Source organism: Cyphomyrmex costatus, unplaced genomic scaffold (genome assembly GCF_001594065.2).
Source record: "Cyphomyrmex costatus isolate MS0001 unplaced genomic scaffold, Ccosl1.0 scaffold192, whole genome shotgun sequence".
Lineage (NCBI taxonomy): Eukaryota > Metazoa > Arthropoda > Insecta > Hymenoptera > Formicidae > Cyphomyrmex > Cyphomyrmex costatus.
In genome coordinates this window covers 55,161-66,886 of record NW_017275954.1, presented here as the reverse complement: position 1 = coordinate 66,886, position 11,726 = coordinate 55,161, and the positions used below count along the sequence as shown (strand labels likewise).

General features: G+C 33.2%; 3 protein-coding genes across 3 annotated transcripts; 2 read left to right on the top strand and 1 right to left on the bottom strand.

Annotated features, from left to right (window-relative positions):
• Positions 1–728: 728 nt before the first annotated feature.
• Positions 729–2,127, bottom strand: MED10 (mediator complex subunit 10). The gene is made up of 3 exons (XM_018538127.1): positions 2,006–2,127; positions 1,075–1,158; positions 729–1,002 (listed from the first exon to the last, which is right to left on the bottom strand). The coding sequence occupies exons 1-3, from the start codon at positions 2,125–2,127 to the stop codon at positions 813–815; spliced, it is 396 nt and encodes a 131-aa protein (XP_018393629.1). The 3' UTR covers positions 729–812.
• A 1,927-nt stretch (positions 2,128–4,054) lies between these two features.
• LOC108772494 (cell wall protein DAN4-like) lies at positions 4,055–5,281 on the top strand. Its single transcript, XM_018538026.1, has 2 exons — positions 4,055–4,731; positions 5,096–5,281. The coding sequence occupies exons 1-2, from the start codon at positions 4,069–4,071 to the stop codon at positions 5,279–5,281; spliced, it is 849 nt and encodes a 282-aa protein (XP_018393528.1). The 5' UTR covers positions 4,055–4,068.
• Positions 5,282–7,950: 2,669 nt separating this feature from the next.
• gammaCOP (coat protein (coatomer) gamma) lies at positions 7,951–11,638 on the top strand. Its single transcript, XM_018538065.1, has 6 exons — positions 7,951–7,990; positions 8,278–9,382; positions 9,472–10,051; positions 10,429–10,742; positions 10,814–11,012; positions 11,223–11,638. The coding sequence occupies exons 1-6, from the start codon at positions 7,951–7,953 to the stop codon at positions 11,607–11,609; spliced, it is 2,625 nt and encodes an 874-aa protein (XP_018393567.1). The 3' UTR covers positions 11,610–11,638.
• The last annotated feature ends 88 nt before the right edge of the window (positions 11,639–11,726 follow it).

The following is an 11,726-nucleotide window of genomic DNA, read 5'->3' as shown; positions in this document are numbered from 1 at the left end:
TGAATGTGTTGTATCAACTGTTCCTACAGCGCAAAACTATGATAGATAGCTTTGAGCTTGTGCACAAATAACACCACAGATGTTAGCTAATGAAGATGTTTTCGTGAAAAAATTCTAAAATATATTGAAATAGATTTAATTTTAAACATTAATTTAATTAGATATTGATTATTTATCCTTAATCCTTAAATATAAAAACATAGAATAAAAAAGTTCAGTAAATATTACTTTTATAAAAAACAAATTTCTATTTCAAAAAATAAAGTTGATCTTAAAAAAATTATCTCAAAACTTTTTAACAAATAAAAACAATAAATACCTTATTTCTCTCTTGAAATCAAATAACTCTTGTTTGAATCATTTATTAAAAAATGCCATACTTTCGAAATAAAAATTTGTAACGCCTTATTGGTATATAATACCAGCGTAACATACAAGCGTTTTAATACAAACAAAAGTTCGATGCTTATTCAATAAAATGTGCACAAGTGTTGATTTAATTACTGCAGGTTAGGTTGATTAAATTAGGAATGGAAAAATATAAACATTTTAACACTCTCTTATATGTTTTATAAGTTTCTTTAATTTTTAGAAAATTTCATAGATATACTTACAATATATATATATATATATATTGTATACACACGCACACACACACATACATACGCAAGAAAATATAATCTTAAATGTCATGTTTAAGAAGTGTTTCTTAATAAATATAGAAGTTACCAAGAACATATATTATATATCGTGTGGCAGCGTTCACAGAGACATACGTCTATCAAAATCTTGGTCCTTGAAACTAGATGATCCTATTCATCTCCGCGAATTGCTCTGTATTTGGCTAATTCGTTGGGGAAAACTCGATTCAACTCCACCAGCATATTTGCCTTGAATTTTCTGTAGGCATCGATTTTTCCTTTCACTTGTTCATTTTTCGTCAAAGCCTTTTCTATACAGTCTTTGGTATATAATTGAGGATTTCTCCCTTGGTCAATATAACTAAAACAAATATTTTTGTAATAATAGGTTTGTTAGCTAAATACATATTAATATCATTATTATCGAACTTACTCAAATACTTCCAGTGGCACATGGACATCTTGTACCTGAGACTTTAGCTTGTCGATTTCCTGTAAGCCATTGACTAAGCCTTGACTATAAAAACAAATTTATTTTTAAATCAGTATTATATAATATAGTTTATATAATTTAGTTCTGGATATTTGACTTGAAATATATATCAGTGTTTACACCATTGTCTTTCTTTTTCCTGATATAGATAAAAAAAGGAAAAATAGATGTAAAAGCTGATATATTTTCATAGGATCTAGATACTTTTACATTTATAAAAATTAAATATAATACAAATTTCATATTTTAGTAATATTAATTATAATTTATGACTAAACAAATATAAGGTCTGTCATTGCATTCAATAGATTCAACAGTTTTACAACTGTTTTATGAACCTTTGCTGAGATAGGACTATTAGATCTAAAAGTATAATCCAATCAGAGAGACGAATCATAAAACGGTTGTAAAACTATTGAGTCTGCTGAACACAGCCATTTTTAGCTAAAACTTCTTAAACTTCTTATGCAGGGTTTACCTTTTCTTTTTTTCTCAAACATGAAAAGAAATAAAGTTAAGATAAATAAAAAATTTAATTTAGTTAAAGAGGAACAGACCTTTGAAGATTTAACTAAGTGTGGATTATAAATAATTTATAGTAATTAAAGACTACAATGTTATTTTTTCTTAGTTTCAAAAGATATGCGTTCCCTAACGAAATACCCACGGAACGTCTCGAATATCTATTAAATTAATTTAACTTCTAGCAGATTTCAAAAGTGCACTTCTAATAAGTACACGCAGAAATTTATTATTGTTCGAATATGGTACAACAATGTATCGTATCGCAGTAACTGCTGCGAGGTTAATTTATAAAGGTAAATGTTTCTACGTATAAATATGAATGTACGCATGTTGTATGAGTACTCACATCTTCTGATTTAATACATTTTGCCCTTGAGGTTGAAAATCGCTCACTATAATGCGTATTTGTCGTACATTCTCGATAAATAGCTCCAATTGAGCTTCAAGATTCTCCAAGGCGGACGCCATTTTTATCAATTTGTTTATCGTCGTTCTTCGGTATAGATGTCGTGCATTGTCTACGATCACATGACCTAAGGTCTGTTCTTTTTACCTGCACTCTCAAAACTGGTGCACACAATGCAATAAGTTGAAATGAAACAAACGTATATCATCTGTTTCACTTCAACTTATTGCACTCTGTGCACCATTTCAGTAAAAAGACTTTAAGGGCCTCTTTCACCAACGCCGATTAACTTAATCGACGATTAGTCCATTGGAATTGACCAATCGCGTCTGTCGTCAAAACAAAATGATAAATGCGATTGGTCAATTCCAATGGACTAATCGTCGATTAAGTTAGTCGGCGTTAGTGAAAGAGGCCCTTATCATTTAGTTTTGACGACAGACGCGATTGGTCAATTCCAATGGACTAATCGTCGATTAAGTTAATCAGCGTTGGTGAAAGAGGCCCTATAGGAGCCTACAGACCAGGGGGCCTATTCTGTACACGCTTACCGACAACTGTCGGTGTCGTTAAGTAGCGATAGCCAATAAGAATCGCACTTTTCTCCTAGAACAGTCCATCTCATTGGTTATTGCTACTTAATGAACCCGACAGTTGTCGGTAAGCGTGTACAGAATAGACCCCCAGAGCGGCGCAGCAGTGAAGCGGCGAGCGATAGCTTTTGCTTAAAGCATGGCTCTCATTGGCTATCGCTCGCCAATATTCTGTACACGCTTATGCTGTCGGTGTCGTTAAGTAGCGATAGCCAATAAGAATCGCTCTTTTAAGCAGCGAGCGTTTACGGATCCGCTCCGCAGACCGCAACAGTTGTCTGAACAGAACAGACCGTTGATCGTAGTCGATCGAGTCAGTAAATCGAATACACGTCTTTGTTTTAAATCTTCGCGCCATCAATCTTGTTTATCTCGCCGGTGAGTTTTATTTGTCATTCCGTACATACATATACCACATAACGCAATGCATGAGTGCGTAAGAGAATTATTATTGTTTAGTTGGTCTAGTTTGGTATTCGTCGGCCGATCTATATAAGAATTCATTTTCTTTTAAGTGATGAGTTTCAGCGTAAGTAAAGTTGTGTCCTCGTATTACGTCTTTAATTATGCGAGATATTTGCCTATTAGTGTGAATCTAAGATTTCAAAAGTCACTTGATCTCATATTGCACGAGGAAGAATCAGATTGTTAATTGTAATCGAGTTTTGCATTCACGAATGTCTGAATATAAACGATATCCGATATTCATGTATTTAACGGTTAAATTTCTCTTTAAAAAACATATTTTTATTGGTACGGTTAACAGCATATTTCAGTCTTATGTTGCAGAGGAAAAAAAGTCTGTAAACATCGAACGCCATGTTTTGTGTGAATATTGGACACATTATACCTTATAACTTTTATACGCGCCATGCAAGATAACTTCATAATATTAACAGAAATTTGAATATAATAATTCATATAATACTCTTATATGGATATTGTAATCATATAATTAATAAATATTGTATTAATAGATTAGCTGTTATACACATTCTATATGAAATATAGTTATACTAATATAATTATATATAGTTATACTAATAAACCATTAGCACCATTGATAATAAATCAGGAACAGGAGTCAGAAGCTAGAAATTGACCAATCACAGTCAATTATTCTTCTCACATTTTTGACTGAGATTAATCATTTTCTAACTTCTGATTTCTGGTTATTATTAATGGCTTATTATAGAAAAATCTAACTTTTAGTTTGGTATTTACTGAATTCTAAAGATTTATAAAATTTTTTTTTATTCACATTCATGACTTATGAACAGGTGATCAGAAATCTATTTAATACCTTTTAATTATTAGAGTATATAATTTTTTATGGGTTTTTCAGTATTGAATTATTACAGAAAAAAAACTCATTAACTAATAATAGCAACAAAATTGGCATTAACAAAAATGAAGACAACAACAAGTACATGGACGATGATGACAACACCAAAATTTACTGCATTTACTAATGAGACAAAACTGAAGCTGTCGACTACAACATCTACGTCTCCGTCAACGACCATGACGGCGTCAAGGAAAAAGACGGTATCTGAGACAATTATGTCAAGGAATACTAAATCAACAACGACAACAGTTAGAGTAACACCTACAACAGCAACAATGACATGGACGTACACCATACCAAAGAAAATAATGTCAACGATACCGACAACATTGACAGCAACAGTGCCAGAGATAATGAAACTATCAACAACAACTACAATAACAACGACGGTGCGGACGACAATGCCTGAGTCAACATCGACAACATGGACTAAAATGCCTACATCAACGACAATGATAGCATGGACTACAACGTCCACCTCAACAATGACAGCTCCAACGGCAACAGTATCAGAGGAAGCAGAGTCAAAGACAATGCCAACAGTATCAGAAGGGATGGCGTCAAAGACATCATCGACAATAACGATTGCATCGACATCGATAATGCCGACGACAATATCTGAATCAGTAATGACAACATCGATCATGTCGTCTGTGCCAACGATGGCATTGGCCACCACATCTTCAACATCGATAAGGGACACTGAGACGTTAATTACATTAGAAGTTAGTGTAAAATTTTGTATGTCTAAAACTTTCCCATAAATTAATTATAAAATAAGTCCATTTTTTAGTAAAAAAAAAAAAAAAGAAAAAATATATATGGCAAAACTAACTGTAAATATATGTCAATTAGATTATATTAAATGATAAAAATTTGTTTTAATATTAAAATTTACTTTATATATAAATATTTTTAGACTTATAAGACTTATCAAGTTTAATACACAGCATTTTATAAATATATTTTATAAGAAATTCTATTTGTAAATGTGTTTTAGTAGTATATACTTTGTTTAATTTCATCACTTTTATTATATATATATATTTATATTGTTACATTTTTATATATTTGTTTCTTTCTTTTTAGAAAGAAGAGTTAAATAATCTCATAAAAACAGCTGTGGAATCCGCTCTAAAAGAACGAGATGAAAGACGTTTAATAGCGAGAGAAAGGGGAAGAGGAATGGGGAGATGGAGAGGAAGAGGAAGAGGAAGAGGAAGATATAGGAACTGGTATATATCACATAAGAATATCGTTTTTAATTTCCGTTAAAAATACATGTTATTAAAAAACATTATTAAAAAATAATATAAATCAGTATTTTTTTTATTTGAAATGGAAGAGATACAAACATATCTCACAATTAAATGCATTCAAAGATTCATAAAATACATATAGTACGTAAAAATATATCTAGTACACATAACATATAGAAGAGTCGATATATATTAATAACAGTGTTTCACTTATATTTTTTTTGTATTATTTTCTATTTTTAGATGTACGTATATATGTACTACGTTAATTTTGCGTTTTAGTTTTAAACTGATGGCAGACATTCTGCTAATTAATGAAAGGTCCGTCTTTGAAAGCTTATTTATTTGTATTAATCTTCATTATATTAATTTGCAATTATTTTAATTAAAATTGAAAAGCAGAGTAATTCAAGTTCTGTAGTTATATTCTTTGGTAATATTCTTAAGTAATCAAATTCAGATGTATTCTCCTAACGGACTCTCTAGATTCAAAACATAAATTCCACTAATCTAGGGCTAATGAAAGTGCAGCATAGTAATTAGTACGCAAATCAATAATCCGTGGATTTGTGTAAATAAATTCGTTATTTCATCATATTAAAAATTAGATTTCTTAAATAAACTGCCTTAATCGTTACTTATTTTATTAGTGTATCAATTTTTATTAATTAAGCTTAATTATACATGTTGTGTAAATCTGATTAAAAATTCAACATTTATTATTTACTTCCACGTAAATAACGTTAAACGGTCAAATTTTTATTTATTATGAAATTTTTTGCTGTTTTTGTTTGTATTATTGGAACACTTCATGTACACGTATAATAAATAAAAAAAAAAGAATTATATGTAAGAAATTGATTTTCAACCCTTTCATAGATATATAATTATATTAGTATAAATTACATTAATTTTTATAAGTCGATAATATTCATTTTTTGTTTAAGATCTTAGTTTCATTATATCATTGTTTCATTTTATAATTTTCCAAATGAGAGTGATAATTGTAGAAAAGAATATTAGTTTTGCGGCTATTTATATGTATACAGGGTATTTGACAAGTAATGAGAAACTGCAGTTGCATAGGGGTAGAATGGACTAAACTGAGAAGAAAAGTCCTCTATCATTTTACGCAAATAGCTTTCTCTATAATTTTCGCAATAGTTAACGAGATTAATGTATACAAATATCCAAATTTGCCCGGCTAAATGCAAACTGTGCAAACGCGCGACTCGAATCCAGCCGCTGGATACGATCGCCTAGCGATGGCGAACGCGCGCGGCGCACCTTGCAGGGCTGCTTTCCAAAACGCAAATTGAAATCTATAGTTGACGTAATGTAAATTATAGCTTTTTTTGTAATCAGTTACATTTTGGAACGCAGCTCTGAGCGGTCGTATTCAGCCGCGCGCTTGCATTTGGCGGTGGGCCGGACGAATTTGGATATTTTTATAAATTAATATCTCGTTAACTATTGTGAAAATTGTAAAATGATACAGAACTTTCCTTCTCAGTTTGGTCCATTCTACCCCTATGCGACAGAATTTTTCATTATTTAACAATTAAATATAAAAATAGACTCTCGAAAATTTCATATAAAAAGAATAAAACGGCTAATGAGAGTAAAATCATTGTTAGTGTTGCAAATTTATAATAAAAAAATATATATTTAATAGTATTTAAAATTGATACAATACATTACTACACTAAACGTTTCGGCTTGCATCCGAGCCATCCCTTGTAGTAAATTCGCAAATTAAAACAATGATAAGGCCATGGACAAGTAGGAAAGTGATCACTCTCATCGTCAACAATCAATACCATATGGTTGGTAGTTTTCATTATTAGTCAAACACCCTGTATATGCCTCTTTCGTTTATTACGATATTATTACGTTTACGTAAAATTTTTATATAATTGTTTATATTAAGCTTAAACGATTCTTTTTCATATAGATAGTACACAAGCAACGTAAAATATACAAATTATTATAAATTGGATAACATATTCGCAAAAGGAAGCAATTAAGTTTTTTTATTATATAATTATTATATCTTTAACTTTAGTATTGATAAAAATATAAGCCACTCAGAAGCTTTAGTGTAGTATAGTATGTATGTAAAATAATAGCCTTTGATGAGATAGATTGTTTACACTTTACATAGATGACATGTAAAACTTAATTATTGCAGTATAATACATATAAATGTAGATTATTATATTTTACGTAAATGCATAATTAATATTTTTTGCGTAAATAATAATCAGCAAAATTTAGATTTATTGGTAATTGATAATATCAATATTTATGATGATAAAACGATCGAAAGATTTATATTTATCAACGGTCAGTAATATCAAAAATTCTAATTATTTCTGAGACTATTGATAATCACAAATCCAGGATTCATCGCGGTTTTTAATAATATCTCATCAGTATAATATATATTGCGTCCTTCTACTTGTACATATCTCTCCCCGACAATATATTCATTAATGTAATTCATTCGTTTTATTTTTCTCATTCTCATTCTCAACGTGCCTTTGTGCTCTACATACCACATATTACCATGCTCCGTAGGAAAGACAGCGAAAGATAGAAACTACAATGGCCGTCTAGAACACGTCGAGCTGACGTGTCGTAGTATCTTTTCGCCGTCCGATCAGATTTTATTCGCATTGAAATATGATTACGTTTAAGCGCGACAAAAAGGAGGAAGAGGATGGTAATTATGAATTAATATTCCCCTAATATTCTTAACACAAGTGTTGCTCGTGAAGAAGAATTGAAAGTCGCTTACAGGTTATACAGAGATAGTCTCTGACAATTACAAGTAAACAGACTTACAGGTGTAATGAGTCTTAATAAATATAGACATTGTATTATATATCGGATTTTGTATTAATTTCGCACGAGCATATATTTCCAAATTATACGTATTTTAGATCTTATTAAGATTTAGTATCATAATGATTATTGAGCACTGACGTCTGTCTTCCCTGTTTGATCAAGGTGGTGGGAACCCATTTCAAAACTTGGAGAAGACCACGGTTCTTCAGGAAGCACGTACATTCAACAACACGCCTGTAAATCCAAGAAAATGTGCCCACATTCTTACCAAAATTCTGTATCTGCTCAATCAGGGCGAACAATTAGGCACCACAGAAGCCACGGAGGCTTTCTTTGCTATGACCAAACTATTTCAGTCGCGCGATGTTGTATTGAGACGGCTGGTCTATCTGGGCATCAAAGAATTGAGTTCCTTAGCCGAGGATGTGATTATAGTCACTTCCAGTCTAACGAAAGACATGACAGGAAAGGAAGATTTATACAGAGCTGCTGCTATTCGAGCACTTTGCACCATCACAGACGGTAGTATGTTGGCAGCCATCGAGCGTTACATGAAGCAAGCCATAATCGATCGCTCACCAGCTGTATCCAGCGCAGCTCTTGTTTCTTCCTTGCATTTAACAAGCGTGTCCAGTGATGTTGCAAGGAGATGGGCAAATGAGGCTCAGGAGGCATTAAATTCTGACAATGTGATGGTTCAGTATCATGCTCTGGGTGTTTTGTATCAAGCACGTAAGGCAGACAAGCATGCAGTGATCAAGCTGGTTGCTAAACTTATGAGGACAAGCCCAAAGAGCCCTTATGCGACTTGCATGCTGATTAGAATGGCATATAAATTATTGGATGAAGTAAAAGAAAGCGAGGAGCTGATGGGATTCATCGAATCCGGTCTCCGCCATAAATCCGAAATGGTAGTGTATGAGGCAGCGCACGCTTTGGTCAATCATGGACGAAGTAGTGCCAGAGAAATTGGACCAGCGATTAGCGTCCTGCAGCTGTTCTGTGGCTCGCCGAAGCCGGCACTTCGATTCGCCGCAGTCAGAACTCTCAACAAAGTCGCGATGTCTCATCCGGCAGCAGTTACGACTTGCAATCTAGATCTGGAAAATCTGATCACAGACTCGAACAGATCGATTGCCACTTTGGCGATAACCACACTCTTGAAGACTGGAGCAGAGAGTTCCGTTGACCGTTTAATGAAGCAGATTGCCACCTTTGTTTCGGAAATTTCGGATGAATTTAAAGTCGTAGTAGTCCAAGCCATCAGGTAAATTTCATTTTACTAGTTATATATTACAGTAACTTCACTGTTAAATGTACACATCATTTCTTCTAAAATCTTTGTTTTTCTTTCAGGGCTCTGTGTCAAAAGTTCCCTCGCAAGCACGCGGTTTTGATGAACTTCCTCTCGGCTATGCTAAGAGATGAGGGTGGGTTGGAATATAAAGCGGCAATCGCTGATACCATTATAGCCGTAATGGAAGGAAATGCAGAAGCCAAGGAAGCGGGACTCGCGCATCTCTGCGAATTTATCGAGGATTGCGAGCATATCTCCCTTGCCGTTCGCATTTTGCATTTACTTGGCCAAGAGGGGCCCACGTCGAAACAACCGTCGAGATACATCCGCTTTATCTACAATCGCGTTATTCTTGAAAGCGCTAGCGTACGAGCAGCAGCCGTTACCGCATTGGCACGTTTCGCTGCCGCCTGTCCACCCTTACTTCCGAATGTGTTGGTGTTACTCTCACGTTGCCAGTTGGATTCGGACGACGAGGTTCGCGATCGTGCGGCTTACTATTGTACGATTTTGCAGCAACAGCAAGATTCAATTATATTGCCTCTTATACAGCCGCCCTTGCTATCCGTATCGACCTTAGAAAGGGCTTTACGGAATTACATGCAAACACCCATGGAAGAATCATTCGACATTTCTCAGGTATTGTATTTTTTTCAATTTTCTGAGAAATTCGCTCATAATGCAAGATAATCCCTCTTACACATGTACACAAGCATTTTGCAAAAAGGCAAGGGTCAATATTAATAATATTATACTGATGTTTCTAATAATTAAAAAAAAAATTTTATTTACATTTGTTTCTAATAATTTTTTTCAAAATTTATATTTACAAAAAATCGTTAGTGAAAACTAAGTGAAAACATGTAGCGAGGGATGAAAATTATGCTATGTATAAAATAGGAATTTTTGTTATTGTAGTAACAGAAAGCTTATCGTATACTTAAATTTTTTTTTAATTTCTGATTGATTTAAAAAAGAATTTTTAGATTTATATTTATATAATTATTGAATTACAGATACCTCCAGCTCAGACAGTAGAGGAACCAGCTCAAGTGGAAGTGCACACTACTATCAAGCAGCCTCGTTTGACCAGAGAAGAAAGCTTCATGGAGAAATTATCAGAAATCCCGCATTTAGCTATGATTATCCAAGACACGTCGCTCTTCAAATCCTCGCCGGTGTTTGAATTAACGGAATCCGAAACAGAGTACAATGTCAAATGCATCAAACACACATTCCCTGAGTATCTTATTTTACAGTTCGATTGTGTGAACACGCTCTCCGATCAACTCCTCGAAGATGTGGTAGTGGCCGTTGAACCTCCCGAAAGGTAGATATATTATCGATTGCAGCATTATTCTTTACATTTATCTACACGGTGTAATGAATTATTTATTTCAGTTATTCTATTATATGTGTGGTATCGTGTCCTCGATTATCTTACAATGAACCAGGAACCACTTATACAGTATTAAAATATCCAGAAGATGTACGAACGAGCGTTGTTACCATTCCTACGACACTTCGATTTATGGCAAGAGATTGTGATCCAACAACGGGAATACCAGATGCAGAACAAGGATACCATGATGAATATATGGTAAAAAATTAGTTTAGGGAAGAACTAATTCTCATATAAATACTTCTATATAAACAATGCATTAACACACAATTAATTATGTGTACTTTCTGAAATCTTATTGAGGAAAAAATATAGTCATTTAAACGATTATTCGTTTTATATTATGTTAAAACGAAATTATTCATAATATTAATATATGTATGATTAATTATATGTATGAATTTTTAGTTGGAAGATTTGGAAGTTATTGTAGCTGATCAAATACGTGGCGTTGGTAACAGAAGCATGGACTTTGATACCGTTTGGGATACATATGCTGCACAAGGATATGTCAAGATAGAAGAAACATTCGCTTTGGGAGCTTCAGTGACATCTTTAGAAGAAGCAATTCAAAGTCTTACGGGATTTTTGGGTTTAGAAGCTGTCGAACGCAGTAATAAAGTACCGAGCGGAGCAGTTGCTCACGTTGTGAGTCTAAGTGGCATCTTCCGAGGAGGAAAGGAAATATTAGCACGTGCTAGACTAGCGCTGAGTGGAACACAAGTTACGATGCAACTATCTGTTCTCTGTCAAGATCCACAGATCGCTGATCTAATAGTCTCGTCCGTAGGATAAAGATTGAAACAATGTAAGAAGTTTCGCAATAGAAGAAATATATATTCGCTGATTGCTGTAAAATAATTTTTATAATGTAAGATTATCATTATATATATATACATGGAAATTATCGAA

Bases quoted from the DNA above. Each gene is read 5' to 3' on its own strand.
- MED10 (XM_018538127.1), bottom strand. From the start codon at position 2,127: ATGGCGTCCGCCTTGGAGAATCTTGAAGCTCAATTGGAGCTATTTATC. The intron at 1,159-2,005 runs GTGAGTACTCAT...TTGTTTTTATAG, and splicing joins AATGTATTAAATCAGAAGAT to TCAAGGCTTAGTCAATGGCT. The intron at 1,003-1,074 runs GTAAGTTCGATA...TATTTGTTTTAG, and splicing joins GTGCCACTGGAAGTATTTGA to TTATATTGACCAAGGGAGAA.
- gammaCOP (XM_018538065.1), top strand. From the start codon at position 7,951: ATGATTACGTTTAAGCGCGACAAAAAGGAGGAAGAGGATG. The intron at 9,383-9,471 runs GTAAATTTCATT...TTTTTCTTTCAG, and splicing joins GTAGTAGTCCAAGCCATCAG to GGCTCTGTGTCAAAAGTTCC. The intron at 10,743-10,813 runs GTAGATATATTA...TATTTATTTCAG, and splicing joins GCCGTTGAACCTCCCGAAAG to TTATTCTATTATATGTGTGG.
- LOC108772494 (XM_018538026.1), top strand. From the start codon at position 4,069: ATGAAGACAACAACAAGTACATGGACGATGATGACAACACCAAAATTT. The intron at 4,732-5,095 runs GTTAGTGTAAAA...CTTTCTTTTTAG, and splicing joins AGACGTTAATTACATTAGAA to AAAGAAGAGTTAAATAATCT.